Source organism: Halichoerus grypus, chromosome 5 (genome assembly GCF_964656455.1).
Source record: "Halichoerus grypus chromosome 5, mHalGry1.hap1.1, whole genome shotgun sequence".
In the NCBI taxonomy this organism is placed as follows: domain Eukaryota; kingdom Metazoa; phylum Chordata; class Mammalia; order Carnivora; family Phocidae; genus Halichoerus; species Halichoerus grypus.
In genome coordinates, this window is record NC_135716.1 from 96930623 (window position 1) to 96954323 (window position 23701).

The 23701-nt window shown below is 58.1% G+C and overlaps 1 protein-coding gene and 1 long non-coding RNA gene across 3 annotated transcripts in view; one reads left to right on the top strand and one right to left on the bottom strand.

The window, feature by feature from the left end:
- The window catches only part of LOC118525642 (uncharacterized), a 28502-nt gene extending 13468 nt beyond the window's left edge, over window positions 1–15034 (bottom strand). For both annotated transcript variants that reach the window (XR_013447994.1, XR_013447993.1), the window contains exon 1: window positions 14676–15034. This is a non-coding gene — a long non-coding RNA (uncharacterized LOC118525642). The remainder of the gene's footprint in view (window positions 1–14675) is intronic.
- ALX3 (ALX homeobox 3) lies at window positions 13737–23184 on the top strand. The gene is made up of 4 exons (XM_036076430.2): window positions 13737–14013; window positions 19174–19490; window positions 22278–22406; window positions 22795–23184. The coding sequence occupies exons 1-4, from the start codon at window positions 13737–13739 to the stop codon at window positions 23101–23103; spliced, it is 1032 nt and encodes a 343-aa protein (XP_035932323.1). The 3' UTR covers window positions 23104–23184.
- Window positions 23185–23701: the final 517 nt, after the last annotated feature.

Genomic DNA, 23701 nt, shown 5'->3' on the forward strand with positions numbered 1-23701 from the left:
AGCAACAACTTCATTTCCTTGGCCTCTCTTTAATTTTTCAGCCCCTTTCTCCGCGTATGGATTTCCTGTAATTTCAGACTACATATGAGGTGAAATCCTCTTCGACCAGTTTATTTACCAGCGTGAGTCCTGGGTGTTTCCCCCAGGTCTCCAAACACACACTGGCCCTCCATGCATGCCCATCCCTTCTCCCAACCCCTGCACCATGAACCGTCCATCGCTGCCATATAACTGTGCCAGCTCATACAGGCACACCGAAAAGACATGTGGTTTTACCTATGAGCTGGCCCTGCAGACTTGGAAAGTTATGTCTGGAGGGGTGGAATGCTACAGCACATAAAACTGATACACGCAGAGCACTTCCTTAATTTACAGTTCTTTTTTATGGGGGATGAGAAAAAGCGACTGTAATTTTGCTACTAATACAGTTCTCCATATTTATCTTAGAGATGTGAGGGTTTATCTTCACATTTCTTGTGGCCCTAACCTTGGAAAGCTCTTTTAGATTGCAGGTTTATGATCGGACAAGAGCCCAAGTCGCGCGCCTTGCTGGAAACACCCAGGAGTTTCACTCCTGCAGAGTCTCCCAGTGACCGCGAGAAGAAAGCTCCATTTTGAGTCATTCACCTTAGAAGAATCATTTCGGGAACGGAAAGGGAAACCCACAGGTCTGTTTCTGGAAAAAATGGAACTGCGGAAGGGCAGGAGAAAACGAAAGCAGAGGCAGGGCGGACGCCGCGGGAGCCCGGGAAGGCACGGGAGCCCGCAGGGCAGGGCGCGGTCATCCGACGCGAGGCAGCCATCGGGGGCCCGGTGGGACCCAAGCGGCCCGCGAGCGGCAGCGGCGGGTTCGGAGCAGCCAGCACCCGGCCGCCTGTCCGGCCGCCCGCCCGTCGGGCCATCTGTCCTTCGCGGACCCCGAGGAGCCGCGCTCTCCGCTAGCGCGTTTCCTCGGCCCGCCGCCTCCGGCTCGGCTCCCGGCCAGTCTGGCCGCGCGGCGGACAACCTATGGGCTGCTGTCAGTTTACCAGGCCTCAAGTTCACGGGCACCGCGTCCGTTCCGCCCGCATGCGCCCCGGCCGCGGTGCTGGAGTCCGAGGCCCCGGCTGGAGAGAAGAACGCGCCGCGCGGCCTGGGGCTCCATCTTCGGGGCTCCCCGGCGATCCGGGAAGAAACCAAGCGCCTGTTCCCTTTGATCTGGTTTTATAGAGATTTGATGTGGACATTAAACTTTGAATGCTTTTATCTATTTCAATCTCTCTCATTCCCATTTTGGGAGGGAATTCCTGGGCCCGCGGCAAACAGTCTCCGCGGGCGGGACGCGGGCACCGGGATCAGCAGGTCCGGAGGCAGGAGGGTGCGGGGTGGGGGAGCGGGGGGAGGCGACGCTGGGCGCAGCCCCTACCCACAGCCTCACGCAACTCCGGCTCGCCCGGCGTCCCCCCACCCCTTCCCCGCTCGCGCGCCCGGCCGCTCTCCACCGGGCGGGCGCGGGAGGCCGGCGCGCGGTACAGGCTTGGCGGACAGACCAGGGCTCCGGGGGGCGCAGGGCGCGGAGCTGCCGAGGGACTGGGGCGCCGGCGTCGCGCCTCGGTCCTCCCTTCGCAGCCCCCAAACCCAAGCCGAGAGACTGAATTACTTTCAGGTGTGGACCACTTAATAAAATAAATCTTCCGGGGCAGGAGGCAAGTTTCCAGGGGCCCAACTCATATCAGCAGACTTCACATTCAGAAAGAGAGGCTTCCCTAAAATCCTTTAGGGTTTTTGCAGAGCAGGGGGAAAGGAGGTTCAGAAACACAGGGTGTCTCCTCCTGGGCTGATACTGTCCTGAACTTGGGGGGCGGGCGGAATCCAGGGAGGTGCTCTCTTTGTCTCTCGCTCCTTGGGCTCTGGCTCTGTCTGTTCTTGGTACTTAGGAACGGAATCAACCATCTTGGAATCAAATCACTGTTAAACCCGCCAGAGCCCCCCAGCGCAGCGGGGAGACCCAGTGGAAACAGAAAGCTGTCTCTCCTTCCTCTCCCTCACTTCTTTCTCTCTCCTTTTCTCCTTTGTCTCCATCATCCATTGCCCAACAGTTCTCTTGATCTGAGATTTCCAAATCCAGTTTTGCAACACTCCAGGGAAACTCCAATTATCTCTAGGGCTTTGTGAAATGCTCAAAATGAAATAAACTTCAATTAACTTTAATTACTTAACTGCAGGTTACGGACCCCTAGTTGGGCAGGAGAAGCCGAGGAGGATGTTGGGGAATCAAGCAAACCATCCCGGGGTGTCACCACTCTCTTGAAGTTGAGGAATTCCAGCTTCAAAAACTTCAGGGCTCGGGAAAGAATCCTGGACTCAGGCGAAGAAAAGCAAGTTCCCAGGAGGTCAGGGCCTTAGTTTAGTAAGGTTTGGGGCCAGGGAAGGCTCTCTCTGACGGAAGGGGGCCACCTCCCCCCACCCTCTTGCCAACCATCTCCACCTAGGCCTTTGGAGGAGGAAGGGAGCGCATTTCTCCCCCACTCTAATTCCACCTACAATTCTGCTCTAAGGTCCAGTTGACCCTGGACTCGGCGGGTCCTTGACCGTTTGAATTCAGACCACAACAGAAGTTTTGCATGAACTTTCCAGGAATTGGGGCTGATGTAAATATGCTATCTGTCACGGTTCTGCTCTTGTAGAAGAGTTACTCACCCAGAAGTCTCAGAGACCCCCTCACTCCTCACACCACCGGCTCCAGAAAACTGCCCTTTTCCTGAGCTCAGGGATGGGAGCCCCAAGAGGTGACCAGATGGTTGTGATGGAGGGCAACCCATTCTCCCGGCGTCTGACGGGAGCCCACATGTTTCCCGTACAGAGAACAAATCTGCCCCATTAAAGCATTATTCCGTTGGGGAAAACACGGAGGCAATATTGGAAACATGCTGGGCCCACTGCAAGAGCCACCGGAAGGGGAGGCAGGTCTTCTCGCACAGCCAGTGAAGGCCAGTGGGCGAAACTAATCCTGCCACGTCCACCCGCACTTGGCCAGGCAGATGGAGGGAGGGATTATTGACCAAAACATCTGCAGGGAGAGAGCCTGTGGGGCTGGTGGTGTAGTCCCAGACAGAGCATCTGGGGACAGACAGGGGAAGAAGGTGCTGGTGACTTGGGGGGGCAGCTGGGGGGACATGGGCGGGCTGCCTGGGCTTGGGGCCCTACTGGAGAGTCCACTTCCCAGAGCCTGAACTTTATAGCAAATAACTCCATGGTCTGAGCCCCAGCAACACTGCTGATCTAAATAGCTTATTAACAAATGGAAAATATATAAACATAACAATTGCCTCTAAGAAAAAATTTATTAAACACCCCCCCATGTTATTTGCAAAATAAATAGCTGAGAACATATGGGTGAGGGGGGATGTGGCTGTGTCCTAATTAGCTATATGCTCTTGGCAAAGCTTCCCTCTCTAGGCCTCCCTTGCCTCGTTTTTAAATGAAGATGACAGCCTAGATCAGTGGTGCTTGAGCTGAAGACGCCATCAGTAGCGCCCAGAAAAAAAATGTCAAACCAGTTTGCTGGGCCGCACCCCCAAGACTTTCTGGCTTCATAGGTCTGAGGTAGGGCCAATCATTTGCCTTTCTAGCAAGTTCCCTGATGCCGCTGCTGCTGGGCTGAGGACCATCCTTTGAGCACCTTCGGACTAGGTGAGGTTTAGGTGATGCCCATCCTGATCTAGCATTCTGTTCTATCTCCACGCCCCTGTCGTTCCCCCTCACCCCCTGGAGTGTTTGGAACCAAATACGAGAGTCTTGATGTTTCTATACCCAAGCTTGTACCCTCTGTCATCGGTACAGAATAAATCCTTCAACTGGCCAACGTGGGCTGATCGGCCTGCCCCCTGAGGGATTCCTGACCCCTCGGCGCACGTATTCCAGTCTGAATTAACCCCAGCTGGCTGCCTGCGGGGCCTCAATCTCCCCACGGTGGCTAACACTGGTTTCCCTTTGTACCAAGCAGGGCGGGGCCTGGTCCTAACTAAATCCCAAGCAGGCCTGTTGTGTGGAGGGCTGCCTTCAGAGGGGCTGGCAGGAGCCCAGGGTACATCTCCGGGCCCTTCCATATAGCCTGGTGTCTGCCAAACACTTGCCCCAACACACACACACACACACGCACACGCACGCACACACTTCAGCACACGCGGAACCCGCGGTCGTCAGGAGAGCTAGTTTTACTTTGATGTACCTCTCACTGCACATTTGTTTTAGCTCCTCTCCTGGAGCCCCGGCCTTATTTATCTTCTTGGCATGGGTTCTTAGAATACTTCCATTCAGGCAGCAGCAAAATCACTCAGCTCCACTGTTTTATGAAGTTTATCAAACAGCAAAATATCCGGTCTCTTTGTCCAATGGGTCTGGTGTGAATGTGCCTACAGAGCTGCTTTTCCCCAGACGTCCCGGGGTCTGTGTGTGGTTACAGACACCCTCCCCCGTACGGACCCCGCCAAATCCAGGGCTTGCCTGTTTCGGCTGCAAGGGGCCCCCAAAGCAGATGCAGGGCTTTGAGGCTTCTTCCAAAGAGGGAGACCCAGCCACACACACTCCACACATGCACACACCATGTTCACACCCCACCAACAGAGCCTCAGACTCCCACGGCAGACGCACCCAGACCCCTGGCCTGGCACAGCACCCCCAGCCCCAAGGGCAGGAGCTGCTTCTAAAATCCTCACTGTCATCTCAGTCCCAAAGTTTGGGACCTCTCTGGAGAGAGCCACCTTCCCTGAAGCCGGGGGCTTAGGCTCTCCGCTCCCATTTAAAGGGACCAAGTGTTTCATAATCTTCACGGATTGACTCAGAACAGCTGCGGGCCTGATCTTCTCCACTGTCCTCTACCCAGCGCCCAAAGCATCCCGCTCCTTCGCCAGGAATCATGCCCACCCCAGGACTGGGCTCTCTACCTCTCTACCTCTGGCCCCAGCAGAGGCCTCCCCACCAGGGCCCACACTCTCTGAGGGCCAGGACAGCCAGCCTCCAGACCCATTCGCACTCAGCACCTGGTGCACCTGGTGCTGTCACCAGGAGGGCAGCGATCACAGGATTCCAGGGCCTGGCAAGTCCACGGGGAGCCTGCCTCCCTCTGCCCCCAAAGTCCAGAGAGTAGCCTTCACTTTGCAGTCGACAATGTGTAGGGAGTGCAGGACCCCCTTCCGGATGGACGTCTGCCTCAGAGGTTCCAGATGTCCCCTGAAGACATATCCCTGTGCCCTGTCTTGGCAGCTGCCATTCTCCGGGCGGCTGGTCATCCATACGCCATACCCCGCCCCCCCAACCATGGCAATAAGTCACTTCTTCCCACTAAATACCTCTTCCCTCCGGCCATCCCTCTTCATCCCCTCGGCCACACCCCAGTTTAGGCCTTAGTCACCTCATGCCAGGACCACTCTCTTACATGCTGTGTCCCCTTGTCCTATGTGCCCCCACTACCTTGGGCAAGTGACTGACTTCTCCATGCCCTAGTTTTCTCAGCTGTAAAACGGAGATAGTGGTACTTGCCTCGTAAGAAAGTTAGAATTCAGTAAGACAGTGTACTTAAAGAGCCCAGCCCATAGTAACTGCTCAATAAATATTAGGTATCATCATTACTATTATTTTTCTGCTCACGCCACCAAAATTCTCTTCCCAAAGCACAGCTCTCCTTCTCCTGCTAAATAACAACAACCATACTACTACTAACACTCCAAACACTTAGTAAGGGCCAGGCCTCCTGCAAGGGCTTCTCACTACTCCCCAGTGGCTCCCATTATCTAAAAGAAAGAAGGCTCCATTTTCCACACCTGCCACATTCCGGTCCTGCCCAGCCCGTCTCTGTCACACCTGCTACTCCTTCACACAACCCTCTGCTGGAGGCAGCCACGCACCCCGTGCTCAGAAGCACCGTGTCTACTCGACCTGGGCTCAGCAACTCCTCTCCATCTGTCTGGATCCTTCACATTTTCTCAGGCTGCAGCCCAGAAATCTCCAGGGACTCTCTGCACGGGGGAATGGCCCTTTGCTTTGGTCCCCAGGGCTGTGCAGCTGGGAGTCCAGCGATGGGTGCTGATATGCTCGCGACCGCACAGCGGTTTTCTTCTCTACCTGGAAGTGACTCGGAGTACACCGCGCCTCCCTGCTTATGTCTGTTCCTCCTCAAGGGCAACCCAGTCTCACACTTAGCGAACATCCTCGAATTCCTGGGTAATTGTTCATGTGTCCAAATCTCATCTCCCCAGAAGAAAAAAAAAATCTAGTGAGAAGGATCCACCCAGAATTTGGAGTGGGGGTGCATTTTTAGCCCCTCATCTCCCGATTCTGCCCAGCATGGTCTCTGCCCACCCCCCAAGCCCCCCAGGGCTCAGATCCACTGAACAGCAGGGGGGAAAGTGCAGCCCTTGTCGGTCTGAGAAGACTCAAGGCAGCACAGCACGCTGGAGATGGCGCAAGCTGATTAGGCCACCTGCCTGGGGGTCCCTCCTGGTTCCACCATTTAGGAAGTATATGACACCTTAGACAACTGACTTCATTCTCTGAGTTCTGTATTATCAACTGGGAAATAGAAATGACAGCATCTACCTCCTGGGTGGGTTATATGCAATTTTAAAAAGTTCAGTGCCTGGTTCAGACCCAACTCAGAGTGGGCTCTCAACACTGCCCCCCGCTCCCGATCGCTCAATTCCAGGTCTAAGGCCGGGGTTCCCCTTGCTAAGCTGACAGCAATGCAAATAGGATATCCTAGTACCTGCTCAGGGAAAAGGTGCGCCTGCTTCCTTCCTTCACCCACATGAACGAAGAGCCCCGGAGGAGCCCTGAGATCAGCTCGCTGTACTGAGGGAGCCCCTAGGAGTCTGTGTGCTGTGGCTGCTGACCACATAGGGCACACCTTGTCCCCATTTCCATATCAGTCTCCCTCAGGACAGGCAGTGAGTGGGGCTCTCACTGCCCACTGGGCTTTGCCACTTGCCTGCCGGGCTCCTCATCCTGTCCCTTCAGGGCCTCTTCTTAACTCTTCAATGTAGCCAGTCTTTCTGAGCCAACACATGGCCTTCGAGCCTCCCCACGGAGTCAGGCAGCTCGAGCGTGAATCCCAGCCGCACTCCGCAGCCGTGGGATCCGGGCACTTTTCTGAGCCAGTCTGGAGTTGCCAGCCTCCACAGTGGCCCAGCACTGGTGGCATCCTCTCCGACGATCAATCAGAACCAATCAGAACTGTGTGGCCAATCCAATATGGCCGAATCGTGCGTGCGTGCGTGCGTGCGTCCCGAGGCTGGGTCATAAACGACACTGCACCTTGCACCGGGGTCTCTCAGATCGTTCACTGTGGGGGAAGCCAGCTGCCAGGCTGGGAGGACACCCAAGCAGCCAGGTGGAGAGGCCCCCCCAAGGGGAGGAACTGGGGCCTCCCATCAACAGCCAACACCAACCTGCCAACTATGGCAGTGAACCACCTTGGAAATCCATCCTGCATGCCACACCAAGCCTCAGAGCCCTGCAGCCCAGCCCAGATCTGACTTGCGGTCATGGGACACCCCAAGACAGACCACTCAGCCAAGCTGCTCCTGAATCCCTGACCCGTAGTCACCGACTATTGTTGTTCTAAGCCCACCAAGTTTTGGGGTGATTTGCTATGCAGTATTAGATAACTGACACACAGACCAATCTCCTTTCTTCATTTGTTAAAATGGGAATATTAATGTCAGCTGTGTAACAACGTGAAGACGCGATGAGATGGCGTTTGCCTGGCACGCTATAGTTTCTCTGTGAGCGGTGGACATTATTATTACCCGGCCCACTACCTCTCCTTCCCGGGTGACTCCAGAGGAGGCCAGGCAGAGGCCCTTTGACCCTTGTCATTTGCTTTTCTCCCGGTCCCTCATAAAGTTCAGACTCGGTCTTGGCTCTCTCTCTCTCTTCCTCCAGCGCAGGAGCAGACCCTGGACTAGAGTGGACGTCTCTGTGACATGGTGGTAAGCTCCTTCCAGAACTCTGGGGTGGGTCCCACTCACATCTCTAAGGGTGTTCAATGGTGTATGTTTGCATTTCCTTTGAAGGGCCCCAGATGTGCTAATTACATACTTGTTAGCCCCGTAAAAACAACAAATCTGGAATCTACACTCTGGAACCAATGGATTTCCTGCTGAAATGAGTTCAAGAGGTGCCCCGGCCAGCATTCCCTGTAAGAGCCAAAGCTCTCCTACAGAGGGGTCTCACGGATCGCCACGCTTAGCCTGCCGCACACAGCTCCTCTGCCCTCCACCAACTCTCCAACATCAGGGCGCCCAGCAGCTAGACATGTTGTTCTGCTTCTTCTCTGCTTCTTCTCTGCAGGCTTTCTTACTACCTGCCTGCTAGGTATGGGTCCTGTGCCCCCCTAAAGTCGGGGACTTCTGGGCCCTGGGGCTTGCTCCCTCTCATCTCCCACTTGCAGATCTGGTGCATGAAGCTGGGCTTGGCGGATGCGGTGCATGGTGCATGGTGCACGGATGGATGCCTGTGAAACCACCCTGCCCTCCCCCTGGAGTCTCTCTTGATTCGGGTGGACTCCTCCGCCTCTGTCTCTCTTCCTCCCACTTCAGCCCGGACTCTTCCTGCTCCAGCCCCAGCAATTCAACAAATCCACGTTCCCCAAACGTGGCTTCCTCTTTCCCACCTCTGGGCTGTTCTCTCTGGATGCTCTCTCGCCTGCCCCCTCCACACCCCCTTCCCCTGTTAAGCCCCGCTCAACTTTCTACCTGGAAGTGTTCCATGACCAGCTGCCCCCAGCCCAAGGCTGGGACAGGTGCCCATCTCATGGCCACCACGGCCCCTGTGCTTCCTGCCAGCACAACACAGCCTGTGATCTAAGTGCCCATTGCCCTGTGTCTCCCCTGCCAGCCTGGAAAAGCCCTGGGAGTAAGGCTTCTGTCCTCGGACTCAGTCCTCACCATGCAGCCCCACTGTCTGGCACATGGCAGGCACTCAATACATGTTTGACGAATAAACAAATGCACCATATTAATTGATCAGAGTATTAGAATTGCCAAGAAGTCCAAACCTGCCTCCTTCTGTTTTACACCAAGAATGAGTTCACCAGAAACTCTCCCACAAAATGACTTCTGCTGGTCTGCGTTGGCATTTGCCACAGAACCCGTTTACCTTCTTTTTTTTTTTTTTTTTTTTTTTTAAAGATTTTATTTATTTATTTGAGAGAGAGAGAATGAGAGAGAGCGAGTACATGAGAGGGGGGAGGGTCAGAGGGAGAAGCAGACTCCCTGCCGAGCAGGGAGCCCGATGCGGGACTCGATCCAGGGACTCCAGGATCATGACCTGAGCCGAAGGCAGTCGCTTAACCAACTGAGCCACCCAGGCGCCCACAGAACCCGTTTACCTTCACACAAAGGCAGTAAGACAGGCATCAGGCACTCAGGACACATCCCAGACACAGCCCCACCTCGCTGTTCACTGCCCCCATCCCAGCCCGACCCCAGGGTGGTGGGCAGAGAGCGTAAGCAGAGAAATATAGGTTCAGGGTGGAGGCAGGCTCAAGAAACATCTGTCTAAACACTGTTTTGTTCATTCCAGCAAAGCTGAACTACAAAATCATTCCTCTCGCTTTCCAGGGGAGAAATTGAGGTACGGACAGGTTGAGTGGCTGTCCCAAGGAAACAGATCAAATTAACAGAAGCGAAAAAATAGCTCCCTAATGTCTCAGAAATTTCACCCCAAAGCCCAGACTGCAGCCTGGATTGTCAGCCCAGGATTCTGGGTCTCCACAGCACAAAGCTCCCCGCCCCCTTCTTTCTTTCTTTTAAATATCATGGGTGAGGAGGAAGCACTGGATCTGAAGGTTTATTTACCATTCCTTAGCCTGACCTTCCAGGAAGAATGTCACTAATGAGAAACAATCTCCTTGGGCTCCCAAACCCAGAATTTTCATAGGGATCAATTTAGGATTTCAGAGTCTAAACAGGACAAGGGCAATACCAACTCTCTTCCCTTTGAGAAAAAAAAAAAAAAAAAGCAACTGAGTCTTTCCTGGCTGGAAGGAAGTTTTGTATATGTCAGATCTGAGGTGACATCTTTCCCGTTGTTCCGACCCCTTGCGGCAAAAGGGAGGGGCCTTCGCCGTCCTGTGGTGTAGGCTGAGGGAAGTCAAAAATGAAAGAAAGTAGGAGTTGGGGCTGCTTCCCTGATTCTAGAACCAACCTCACAGGTGAGGCTGAGATGCCAGGAACTCTGCTCTCGAGACCAGAGTCCACCCTAATTCACATCCCAGTGCTGATTTTGTCGTGGTGGAGGAGACATTTCCACTCCAGCAAAGCGTCTGCTCCCCCAAGGCAGGAGGCACGCTTGGTACCTCAGTGCCAGTACACTGTGCCTGTCGCGTAGTAGGTCCTCCTAGTGAATGAATGAATGAATGAATGAATGAAGCAATTGGCTGGTGCAAAACAGTTGCCTAGACACAGCCAGTTAGTACCATTTTTATTTTAAAGGTTTTTCTCAGCAGGTGGGAAGTTAGTTGTTGTTGTTTAAGGTTTTTCATGATAGGACCTAGAATGATCTGGATCATCACATCAGTTCATCTCACTTACTCCATGGATAATACAGCAGTGACAAACACTATTGCGATGCAGGTGATTATCAAACAGCACACATGGTGAATTCGCAAATTCTCTTAAGACTCTGCCCCATATCTGGCTGCATCAGTGGGTCGTAAAACCTCTCAGGGGTTCGCCGCTCTGTTTCATTTGGTCGCAGCTTAGCAGAAACCACCCTCCGCCTACTGTCCCAGCCACCCCAGCATGAGGTACAGAGTGTCTCAATAAACTGCCACTCCACCATCAGGAGTGCAGCAGTGTGGCTCCACCTTGGACCACCTCTGGCCCTAGTCCACTTTGGCCTCAACTTCCTTTTCAGAGAAAACTCCCAACCTTTCTCTGGGAACACGAGGGCGCGCACTGGATGATTTCAGCTTTGTCAAGTTAGCCAAAGAAGAAGGACTGAGGGACGCTCAGTGTCAGGCGGGGGACCACGGATCTGGGCATAAATTCTGGTTCTGCCACGACGTGGCCGTGTCCACCGTGGACGAATGGCTCCCTTCTGTGGCCTCACTCTCTTCTCTGTAAAGTGGGGATAATAGTTGTGCCTACTTCGTGGAGTTGGGAGGATTAAATAAACTCTTGTCTATAGGATACGTTAGATAGTGGCTGGAACACTGTAAGAAGTATTAGCTATTGTTTTTACCTGTAAAATGAGGGCCCCTGTGGTACTCCAGGATCTCTCAGCCCTCCTAAGGGAAAACCTGGACAACCTAAGAGTGCCAATTTGTGTGTTTTCTACGCACCTCTGCCCCATCAAACTCTCCCCATATCCCACACAGATAAAGAGTTTGCACTAGTGGTTTAAAAGGGAAACAGGAAAGCGTACCCTGTGTCGCATTATCCTGGGAAAAAAGCCACCCAGAGGGCAACTCTATCTATCCATCCGATCTGAATGTAAGCTGGGGTTTTCTCCAGCCTCAGTTCAATTGACAGCATGGAAACTGGTTCTGGTCAGAGAGTGAGGAATGGCAGGAAGAGCTTCTGGGCTTGGGCAGGGCTATGGGTTGGTCCCTAGGTCTCTCTGATCAGCCCCAGCCTCTAGCCCATTCAGTCCCCGGAGTCAGGAACTTTCTGCCAATTGCCGTCTCTGGATACCATAATAGTAATAATAATCTCATGAACTAACACAGTACATCACATCCATCAAAACATAAGTGCTTCTCCAACATCCTTTGTCCGCGTGCACAGCCCATTTTTACGATGAGGACACTGAGGCTGAGAAAGATTTATCACCTGAGGCAAAACACTTGGCATTTAAGCCCAGCTGCCTTGTTTAAACTGTTGGTGATGTTTTCCTGCATCCTCCGTGCATCTCTCACAGTAAGCTGCCCGATTCCTTTGTGGAACAGAAGCGGCGTCCTGAGTTGACATTGACATCCTCCTGAAGAGTCAACAATATCCACAGCCTTAGCCCAATAACTATAAAAAAAAAAACCTTACTAATGAGCAAAAGGGATCATTGCAAACTGATTGCCCAGAGCTGCGATCCACTGGATCCTAGAGAATGGATCCCCCCGCTCCCCACCATGAGGCCAGAGAGGAAAGCTTAATTCTGAGCTGAACCTCCCTCTTGGCTGGAAATCCCAGCCCCAGGTGCTCCCACCTCACTAGCCCAGTCTGCAGTCTGTGATTAGGGGCCCTAATGGCCATAATACCTCCAATGTGGTGTTTAAACCAATAAGGCTTCAGAGAAATTACGGTATGTTTAATAATGGCTTAATGACTACTTGTGAGATGCAAGGCTTCTGGTTCCTGTTTGGCCTTGATTTACAGCCCAACTCTGGCTGAGGACAGCCAAGAAACCCCCTCTAAGCCCCCAGCGGAAGAGGGAGGTGTTCACACCAGGCCTCTTGGATTCCTTTAAAAATTGAGAATTCAAATGAAATACAAATGATGTTTGACTCCCCATCCCTCTCACTAGTCTCTGGAGGCACTGAAAATAAAAAGCAGTGTAACCCAGACTTGGGGACTCCTCAATCCACAGAAGGGAGCAGGGTCCCAGGGCGCTCAGGAATTTCTTCCCGGATCTTAGGGTGGGGGCTGTTTCTCTTCTCAGAAATTCCAAGCCACCTCCCTAGTCCTATGCTTCCTTTTGGCTGGGGAGAGTCAACTCCTAGGAGATGCCACCCTACCCTCATCTCCCTGCAAAATGGCAGGCCTGGGGCAGCACAGCCCTGAGGTCTGGGCTGCAGCCAGCCTCTCTCCAGTGGATCCCCATGCACTCCCAGATCATTTGAAAGGTATTCACTCCACACCTGCTGTTCAAACCTCAAACCCTCTATGTACCCCTCCACCTGCTCCAAAGACAGCCTCTGCCGGACCCTGTTCAGTCCTCAGCTGTCCCTGCAAGTCTCCCTGAACCCTCTGGTTCTGCCTCTGCTTCTCAAACCCACCAGGAATACACAGAAAGCCTCCAAGGATTGCCTTGGTCCAGACTCCAGAGTCAGATGAAGACACCAGTGACAGTTCAAGGTCCCACAGCTAATTAATGATAGTGCCCAGGCCCAAACTTCCTAGCCCCCATTCCCGGATTAGAGCTGTTTCCACACACCTCTTCCCACACACCTCTTCCCAAGGACTCCTGTCCCAGTGAGGAACAAGGGATCTGCAAGGGAGGTGTTTTTGCAGAGGCAACGTTTTTCCAGCTCCCAGCCAAGAGTTAGGTAAAGGCCCAGCCCCTCCCCCACCCCGCCCTTAGCCCAGGCTTATGTCGGGAGACCAGGCCTAAGAGTGTTTGTTGGGCGTGCCTCACGCCTCTAGGGGCCAGAACCTCCAGGCTGGATGTCAGGCCCAAGGGTGCTGCTCTGAGCAAGGGACTCACCAAGATGGGCAGACAAAAGGGACCCTGCCGTCGAGAGAAGGTGGTTTCCTCCCTCTGCTCGAACTGCCTCTGATACGCGGCCTGGGGTGAATCAGGGGGCTCCCGGGCTCCGAGGGGTTAACCCGCGCGGGGCCGCACGTGACGTGGATGGTTCCAGCATTAAGTCAGAGGCGCGGCCCCCTCCCCTGCCCCCCGCCCCCCGCCCCCCGCGGCGCGCGCCGCTCCCGGGGGCTCCGCGCCCCCGCGCCCAGGTCCCTCCCCCTTGGCGGGCGCTCACAGGCCGCACGGGCAGCGCGAGCCCCGGAGCCCCGGCGGCCTGTGCGCCGGGAGCCGGCATGGACCCCGAGCGCTGCGCGCTTTTCGGCGTGGGGCCCGAGCCCGGTCCCTACGCGGCCGCGGGGGACGAGCCACCCGGCCCCCAGGGGACCCCCGCCGGCGCGCCTCACCTGCACCCCGCGCCGCCCCGCGGCCCCCGCCTGACCCGTTTTCCGGCCTGCGGGCCCTTGGAGCCCTACCTCCCAGAGCCGGCCAAGCCGCCCGCCAAGTACCTGCAGGACCTCGGGCCCGGCCCGGCGCTCAACGGCAGCCACTTCTACGAGGGCCCCGCGGAAGGTAACGCGCGGCGCGGGCGTAGCGCGCAGCCCCGACCCGCTCTCCTTCCCTTCCCCGGCCCGCCCGGGCCTCCCTGCTTCCCTCGCCCGCTCGCCCAGCTCTCCACTTTTAGACCCTCTAGCCCCTCGCCACGGCTCCCTCAGAAGCCCCACCGGCGCTGGCCCAGGCCGGCGAAGCCAGCGCCCCGCGGGAGGCAGAGCCCTCCGTGCCTCCCGGGACGGGAACGGGAGGCGGGAGGTCGCGCGAGGGTGGAGAGGCGACGGCGACGGCCCCGGGCCCAGTGAAGCCCGAAGGCGACCGGAGGCGGGAAGGAGAAATCATGCTTGGCCGGAGTTGGCCTGGAGCTGCCACTGACCCAGAAGCCCGGACCGGGCCCAGGGCCCCGGGCGCCACGCGGAGCCCTCGGTCCCGATGCGGGGAGAGAAGCGCGGCTTTTGTGTGTGGCGCCCGTTCGGGGCCCTGAGCTTGGGCCCCGACCTCGAGTGGCCCAGCAGGACTCAGCCGAGGGCTGCGGCCTGGCCTCCGCCGGCTTCTCCCCCCCGAGGCCCAGCCTCCGTGGGGAAGGCGCTGCCGGCGCGTTAGGCATTCGGCGGCGCGGCCGCGGCCGGTCCCGCAGTACGTTCTCAATACGGAATAACTGTGTTCTTATTTCTCAGACTAACCTGGCCTCCCCGTCGTTATGCACGGTGATGGCCGCCCTTCCCGCAGTCTTGGCTTCCTCGCACTGGATCGTCTCGGCTGGGGCCGTCGAGAGCACCCCGGGCGGGCCTATCCCCTGGGCGCCTCGGGCTCCTGGGCCAGTGCCCCATGCGCCAAGGCCAGTTGGACCGCGCCATCTCCGGAGAACGCGCCTGAACGCCGGGGCCTGCCACACAGGCCCGCAGCCCTGCCGCCGCCCACTGCACCGGCTGACCTGCAGGAGTCTGGGCGCCCGCCCCATCTGCGCTGCCACATCCCGCACCTTAGGCCCAGGACTGGATCCTCTGAGATCGGCCCCAGCCCGCCTCCACCCACTGGCGCCTCGCCGGCCTCCACCGAGTGGCCAGGCAGCTCGGGCCTTCGCCCAGCCGGGGCAGTGGGAATGTGTCGGGGAGGGCGGGGAGGTGTGTGGGGGTCAGCGGAGGAAATGAGCGAGTCCGCGGAGCTTCGTGTCTGTGCCCTTTGAAAGAGGCTCTCCTGATAAAAACCACAGTTGGGACTTAATGAAAAGCAGTTGGCCTGGCTCCTCTGATCCCCGCCAGACGGCGGCGGCCGCGCAGCCACATGAGCACCGCCGGGGACAGGTACCCGGGCTGGCTGGGCGCGCCGCGTCGGGCGGGACCCACCCCTCGGGCCCGCGTCCTGCTGGGCGCGCGGGATGCCGCACGCACCGCGGGGCCGCCAGGAGGGGCACACTGCGGAGAGCGCTGGGGGAGAACGAGCGGCGGGGCGTGGAGGGACCCGGCGACGGCGAGGGTGTCAGCAACGAAATGCATAAAAGTAAAACCAAAGAGTGTTAACCACCAAAAAGAAGGAAAAGGAAAATGAACAAAACAACGGAGGAGAGAGACGAGGAGGGGTAGACGAAAGTCGGCAAGCAGGGCAGAACGTCAATAAATAAACGGAGAACGAACAGAAGAACCAGAAAAAAAGCAAGTGCAGGATCAAACGATCGAACGAAGCGGGTAAATGGAGAAGGAGGGAAAGGACGAAGAAGAGTAGAAGCAGGGAAAAAAATGAAAGGAAAAAAGGGACATCCTAACGGAGCAGAAAGCAGCAAAATCAAGTGGGAGAGGAAAATTAACGATTCAAGTTGAGCGGAGGACCGACCAAACGAAAAACAGGAGCAGCGGGTGCCAGCGGAGCCTGGGACCCCGGCCGCCTCTCGCCTCGCGGGTGCCCAGGGCCGCAACTCGGCGGGCGCGGGCCGCTTGCGTCCCTGCGGCGGAGCGGGGCTGCTGGGGAGGAGCTGCCCCGGGGAACTCGGGCCACGCAGTCTACGAGGTGGGCAGTGGCGGCAAAGGGGGAACCCGCCTTATTTCCCTGCTTCTAACTTGACGGGCTCCGAGCGTTTCCAGTTCAAACCAGTGAGCGTGCAGCTGCGCCCCATCTGCGGCGCGATCTCGCCGAGGCCGGACAGTCCCGCGCTGGAGAGCCTGGCGCGCTTTCCCGCTCTTTGCGGCGCCCTTGGCCGAGAGCGCCCAGCCCTGCCCTGCACCCCGGCCGCGTCCTGGCGGTGCAGCGCGGCTGCTCAGAGGGCCGGAGAAGTGCCAGGCCGGTCCTTCCCGCTCCGCTCCGCCGCGGGCCGCCCGGTCCGCTCCCCGGCTTGGCTCTCTGACCTGGGAACGCGCCCGCCGCCTCGGAGGCCCAGAGCGGAGTACCGAAGGCCGCGCTCACCGGACCGGCCGCAGACCTCGTGAAGGATTCCAAGTCAGGAGCCCCCCGCCGGCTGAGGCGTCTAGGCCAAAGCCGGAAACTCTAGGGAGAGCACCAAGGCCCCGCGGGGGTCCCGCGCACGGCGTTTATGCACACGACTGCTTCAGCCGGAGCTGCGGAGCTGCGAGAGCCCAGGCCTCTGCGAGCTCTGCGCATCGCGTGGGAAACGGCGCGCAGGCCGAAAGCCGGGGGGTGGGCCCGGCGGCCTCAGTGGACGCCAGCTGAGAGGGCAGTGGGGCTCCCGGTTGGCGTCCGGAGCGAGCGGTATGGCTCCCGAGCCGCTAGCGGGGGGGTCTGGCGGCCCCAGGGTGCGGGCGAGCAGCGGGGCGTGGGAGCCGGTCAGGGACCGAGCACCGTGGCCGCCTCCGAGGTTTTTGTCCTGGCTCCTGTCTTTCTGGCCCGCCGGACCTCTGCTGTGGTGCTGCACTTGTGCGGGCTGTGGAGCCCCTGGTGCTGAGCCCCAGGATTCCAATCTCTACCACGAACACTCCCCTTTCACCACCCAGTGTCCCCACCGGGTGCAGGTGACCCCCAAACACAGCCTGCGTACACCTGGAAAGTGCTCGGGGCCTCCCGGTGCACCCTGCTGTTTACAAGCTCAGACTCAAACTTGGGGCTGCCTTTCCTTCCTTTCCTTGACTGCTGCCCTTCGCTGACCCCACCTCCCCTCTTTTCTCCACTGCGCCTTACTCTTCAGGAGACATTCTAGGAGGTGTGCCCCTATCCCCCCAAAGAGGGGGATGCCGGCTTCTCCCCGGAGTCTTTCAGGTAGATGGAGGTTTCAGGGCCATGGCGATGAGGAGGGGACAAGTACCCCGGTCCCCTGGGAGGGCTGTAGACTGGGCAGGCGAGGGAGGCCAGCGGAGGCCAGCAGCCTTTTCTGGGTGGCTATTCTGAAAAGTCCTGCTGTGCTTTTATCTCTTACTCTGGTCGCTCAGAGCCCAGAGCTAGTCACTTCCTCTGGGCAGATCCTGTTTGGACAGACACTGAGGGCCCAAGAGCCAGATGAACAAAGCCTCAGAACTTTGGGGGGCCCTCTGTAGTGATGTCAATGCTCCCCTCATCCCCATCCCTGAGCCACCCTCACCCTTTTTTGCCTTGAGTCCAGCAGGACCTCCCTTTGAACCCAGAACTCCAAGACCACCCCCTCAAACCTGCTAGATGTGGGGTGTCCCCTTCCAGTCTCCCACTCCCCCTGACCATTTTCAGTTATTTGGCTCAGCTTCCATGAGTCCTTCTCCCTAAGCTGCTGCCCATGGAACTACCTCTAGAACCAAAACATGTGGGCCAAGAATGGAAGTCAGTGGCTGGCGCACTTTCTCCTCGATGCTCCGCCCGAGCTGTGAGCTTGGTGCCCGAGGGCAGGTCCCCTGACTCTGCCAGGCCTCCAGGACCCTCTCACAACGTGGAACTTCCTGCACAGCCTGGGGGGTCCCTGACCACCTTCCAGCTGGGGGGGACCTTGCCCGACTTGTCCTCCATAATGCGAACAGGGACTCCTCAGAGCCAGAGCCCGAGAATCCCATCTCCCTGGTCCCATGCTTCCCTGATGATAGCTGTGATCCTGACACCGAGTCCCAAGGAGGAAACAGCCTCCTGGTGCCAGCCTGCTGGGCCTCCGGGGGCCCAGGCACCTGCTGGGGATGGGCCAGGGCAGGGGCCAGGCTGCATGAGTCAGTGGGGCGTCTTTGTGGCAGGGCTCCTGCTGTCCCAGTGGACTCTTGGAGATTTCATGGCAGTGCCGCTGGGGGCCTCGCCAGAGGAGAGGGCAGAGCAATTGGGGTGACCTATTTTTCACCATGACTGGGTTGTGGCAGGGCTCCACCAAGCCTGCCGAGTGAGGGTTAGCGTGTCAGAGTGGGGCTGCTGGGAACTGTGCCCAGCTGCAGTCAGGTCCTCCCTCCCTGCTTGCTCATCATGGGCAGTGGGGGGGCCATTGGAAACTGCCGAGGAGGGAGGGGGCAGTCCATGGCCAGAGTGATGGGGTTGGGAGCTGGGTCCTGTTTCGACACTGGTCCCCCAAGCCCTGACTCTCCTCTGCAGATAGCCGACCTCCTGCTCTCTAATGCTGGAGCTCAAGTCTTGGGCCCAAACATCACAATTTTTGGAGGAATGAGACAATCTTTTTTTGGACGCTTCTTTGCCCCATCTTGCCCTTCATGCCCCAGGGCTGGGGGATTTGACATTGCCCTGAGATTTGGGGTCCAAAGAATGAGGCACAGCCAGACCAGCCAAAGGGGAGCTGAGTGTCCCTGTGTGTCCCCTGCCTGGACCTGGGACCAGAGGCAGGGGCATGAGGACCTGGGAACCACGTTCCCTCCCCCCACCCCCAACAGCCAGGGCCAAGGAGGCACTTCCTGGCAGGGGCGGGAGACGCCCACCACCCCCTGCTCACCCCCTCCTCCCGCCCCTGCGCCAGGCCCTGCCATGGCGCCAACCTGGCACCCCACACCCTGTGGGACGCACCACCACAAAGCGCTTCCCCGAAATGAACCCTCGTCTGGCCCCAGCAGATCCGCCCAGACCACAGAGCACATGGTTCCCCAGGGCCCCCTCCCCAGCTGGAGGCTCAGCAAGCAGGCCTCCGAATGCCAGGCTCCCATGGAGGGTGGCTGCTGGGACGAGGGAAGAGAAAGGAAGGGGGAGGCGGGGACTGAAGCGTCAAATGTCCTGCCCCCTCCCCCAGTCCACCCACAAAACCCCCTGGTTCGGTTTCCATCCTCCTTTTTGTGTTTTCCATTGCAGCCGAGGAGAAGGCCTCCAAAGCTGCCAGCTTCCCCCAGCTGCCCTTGGACTGCCGAGGGGGGCCCAGAGACGGGCCCTCTAACTTGCAAGACTCCCCAGGCCCTTGTCTGGCCAGCCTGCGTGTCCCTCTGTCCCCGGGACTGCCTGATTCCATGGAGTTGGCCAAGAACAAGAGCAAGAAGCGCCGTAACCGCACGACCTTCAGCACGTTCCAGCTGGAAGAGCTGGAGAGAGTCTTCCAGAAAACCCACTACCCTGATGTGTATGCCCGGGAGCAGCTGGCTCTGCGAACGGACCTCACCGAGGCCCGGGTACAGGTGAGGGCACCCCGGGCGTGGGCCTCTCTGGCTGCCTCTCCCACCCCGACCATGGGCCAGGCCATGGAAGGGCCGGGAGAGGTGGGTGCTGGTGCCACGCAGAGCCGCCTTTCCCAGGTGCCTGCCCCCCGGCCTGCCTGCCCTCGGCTCCCCTCCATGCCCAGCTCTCCTGCCGCCACGGGCCTGCAGCCCAAGTACCTCATGGGGGTGGTGGCCTCTGGGAGTCCAAAGACCTACCTGTCTGGGAGTCCTTGCTCTGCCACTTCTAGCTGACCAGGTGACTTGGGGCATGTCCTTGGATCTCTCAGTCTCGCTTTTCCTACCTAGGATGGTCTTTGAGGATCACAGATGTGACAGCCTTTCGGAAGCAGTGAAATGCTGAACACATCGGGCTACTCCCGAGGTAGCTGCCCAGAACAGGAGGGTCCCCACTGGGGGGGGGGGGTCTGAGACCCAGTGATGCTCAAAGCCATCCCAAGCCAGCGACTGTCAGGCCCGCCAGCTCCCAGACCCCAGCCTGGAGAGCCTGGCCAGGGGCCCTTCCCCAGCCAACCAACTCTCCCCAGCAGAGATCAGGCCGCAGGGCTTCCTGGGTAGGCTGTGGCCAGCTTCAGGTAGGGGTTGGGGGTGAAGGGACGGAGGGATGCTGAGAACAGGGGAAAGGGAGAAGGGAAGTCCACATCCAAGACATGTCGGAAGTGAGAAAGAACATGAAGGTGGCAAGCGGAGGGTGGGGATGGGGAAGGAGCCTTCAGTAAAAGCCTGGCCCAAGAGGAAGATGGTGGTTGTTTGCCTTGCTTTGACTTTGAACTGGCATGATGCACAACAGGCTCCCTGAGGCCAAGTAGGAGGCACTGGGAGAGGGGTGGGATTTGGGCTTCTCAGGAGAGGTGAGGAGGTGACCTCTAGACAGAGGAGATTCTCTTTCCCACCACAGAGGAGACCTAATAGGGACAGAGCTCATACATAGCACACCCTGTATGGGGCCTCCCTCTGGCCGAATATGGGGACTGGCAGGCCAGTCCACGAAGAGGCCAGCTGCCTTCTAGCAGAGAAGGCCCTACAGCTGGATTCAGCGTAGGAACAGAGGGGCTTGGGCTGTTTCCCCTTCTCTTCTGGGTCCTCCTGCTTTCATTTTCCTCCCAGGCGGCACCCAAAACACACTTCTAGGACTGTCCTCCCAGGGCGCCCCAGGACCTGGGCCAGCAGGGTAAGAGACCGAGCATTCACAACAGTCCCAGAGTCCATGAGCCACGGAAGTCCAGAACATCAAGTCTCCGGACCCTCTGCGAGCCTCTGGATAGCCGTGGCCATGGAACTGCCTTGGAGAGGCGGAGCGCAGCCCCCCACTCCTCTCCCAGGCCTTTTCAACGCCGAAGGGGTGCAGGGGCGGCCACAAGGCTCTTTTCTCTGACAGGAATGTGACAGCCACCTGTAGGCCCTACCCCATGGAGAGCAGTAAGCCACCACACAGAACAGTGCAGAGGGCAAGGCCCAAGTGCAGGCGGAAGTCTACAGTGGGGGCTGCAGAGACAACCAGGGATGATGGGGAGGAATGCCCGGTGAAGCAGTCCAGACTCCTTCATCTACCCGGGGGGGAGGGAGGATAGAGAAGGAAAGGCCCAGCAGCTGGGCAGGTGGGATGGTCCGTCCCTGACCTTGCCCCAGGCCTGCTCTGGGATCTCTGCATCTGGGGCTTAGGGGGCTCGGGGTCTGCCAAGCTCCTTAACTGTCGTGGCTTCACCTGTCTGAGTGGTAGGAACGGCCACCGTGGGGGCGTGTGTGAGGGGCCGAGGTGGGGTTCCTTTCACACACACACACTCTCACACACACACACAACTTCTTTTGTCATGGCTCCCAGCTAGATCCCTGGAAAGCAAGGGGATGGTTTGGTTTGGTTTGGTTTTGATATTGCCAACATCTAGCCCAGAGCCTGACACAGAAATGTTTATTAAATGACAGAAATACAAAACGCATGCACTGGTACCATAAATGTAACAGCCGCAGGGCCTCTGCCAAGTGACCGATTCGGCGCAGATAGGTACACAGATACGCATGACACAGGGAGGCCACCCTCACCTGCCAGGAGCTCCCAAATGAGTGGGAGACACAGATTGCAAAAGGGACAATGGTAATAGGGTGTGGTGAGTACGAGAGAGATGCCAGCGCATCACCCAGGCCAGCGGCGACATATGCGTGTGTGTCGGGGTGAGGCGGTAAGCCGAGGCAGGGGAAGGCTGAGGTGAGGCAGGGAGTCACAAGGTAGCGGATGCGTTCAGAGGCAAGCTGGCTTGAGGGGCAAGTAGGAAGAATCAAGCCATTGCCTGGCTGGGGGTGAGGCTGCGGAGAAGGGCAGGGCTCAGTGCCCAGGGGCCTTCTTCAGGAGCTGGGCTCTGACCTGAGGCTGGGAGGTGGGGAGCCTGGGAGCGGAGATGAGGCAGGGGGGCTAGAGGCCTGTGCCCTGGTACGCCTAGCCAGTGCCCAGAGCCTCTGGGGCCACAGATCCCACAACACCCTTAGTGGCACAGGCAGGCTGGAGAACCAAGAGAGTGACTCAAGCCTGGTGACTGGGGGGTGAGGGTGGCCCAAGGGACCAAGAAGCCCTCCCCACCCCCCGGTTCCCCTGGCCCAGAGAACAATAGGGATTTACAGGCTGCTGCAGCTCAAGCTCCTCCAGCCAGAGCCAGCTCCCCATCCTGCAGGACACCCTCACCCACTCTCTCCCCAGGGGGCTCTATTCCTCAGGGCCGCTTTGTCACTCCCTCAGCCTCTCCCCTCGTTCCCCAGGTCTGGTTCCAGAACCGCAGAGCGAAGTGGCGGAAGCGCGAGCGCTATGGGAAGATCCAGGATGGGCGGAACCCCTTCACATCTGCCTATGACATCTCTGTGCTGCCCCGAACAGACAGCCACCCACAGGTGAGACCCCAGCTGGCCCTGTGTCAGGGCCTGGCCACATCCCCCAGGGTAGCGTGGGCCCCAGGGAGACCTGAAGCAGCATTAGGACTCTGCGGGACCATGGGTAAATCACTTCTCCTCTGCAAAGTGGGGCTCCTCCCTGTCTCGTGAATGAGGCATGCCGAACAGCTGGTACTGAAGCAAACCTCATTTGGAGGTGCAGTGGCAGGGGGCTCCGGAGATGCCATTTCGAGTGTCGGGGGTAGGCGGGAGCAGATTCTAGACCTGGGCCAAGTGGAGGTTTCCTGCTAAGTTTCTGGAGCCCTAAGGGCAAAGACAGAACCCCCAGGTAAGGGAGGCAGCCCCTGGGCTATTGATTCATGGGCCTTTTTTCTGTCTCTCTTTTCAGCTGCAGAACTCCCTGTGGCCCAGTCCAGGGTCCGGGAGCCCCCCCGGCCCCTGCCTCGTGTCTCCAGAGGGCATGCCCTCCCCGTGCATGTCTCCATATTCCCACTCTCATGGGAATGTGGCTGGCTTCATGGGGGTGCCAGCCTCCCCTGGAGCCCACCCTGGCATCTACTCCATCCATGGCTTCTCCCCTGCCCTGGGGGGCCACAGCTTTGAGCCTACCCCAGATGGCGACTATAAGTCTCCAAGCCTCATCTCGCTCAGGGTGAAGTCCAAGGAGCCACCCAGCCTACTGAACTGGACCACGTGATCGGTTGCATGGACATGCAGACTAAGCTGCCCACCCCCCTTTTCTGTTCCCAGCTGCTCCCACCCCACCCCAGCCTGGATGCCAGAGAGGGCACACCTCTGCCTCCAAGCCCCAGTCGGATCCCGGAGGCCCAGGCAGAGCAGCTGGGATCCTCAGCCTCCCGCAGGGAACAAGCTAGAGTTTTTTTTTTCTCTTAAAATAAGGTGGAGCTGCCCGGGACAAAGGGGGCTGCAAAGCAGGTAGGACTCTTCCTACCACACACTGGGTCCCTTCATCCAACTCTGGGCTGGAGGGAGGAAGACACTGCCCTGCTTCTGCAGACTTTGTCCAAATTTAAGTGTCATCCCTCCAGCTGAAATGGCTGAACTGGTTCCTCATTCAGGGAACCCAGGAAAACAAGAGGATGACACAGGTTGAACCAGGAGAAGCTCTTTGTGACTAAGGGGAAACCAGTGTTGCAGCATGAGCATCTAGGGCCAGCCTGACTCCCCCCTCGCACCACCAGGGGGCGAGCGCTCGGCGTCCGGAGTTCACAAGGGCCTGAAGGCCACTGGGGAAAAGGTGCCGGGAGCCCCAGCTCCAGCCACCCCTTACTCCT

Excerpts from the sequence above, each read along its gene's own strand:
- ALX3 (XM_036076430.2), top strand. The coding sequence starts at position 13,737 with ATGGACCCCGAGCGCTGCGCGCTTTTCGGCGTGGGGCCCGAGCCCGGT. Across the intron at positions 19,491-22,277 it reads TCACCGAGGCCCGGGTACAG|GTCTGGTTCCAGAACCGCAG; the intron begins GTGAGGGCACCC and ends CTCGTTCCCCAG. Across the intron at positions 22,407-22,794 it reads GAACAGACAGCCACCCACAG|CTGCAGAACTCCCTGTGGCC; the intron begins GTGAGACCCCAG and ends CTCTCTTTTCAG.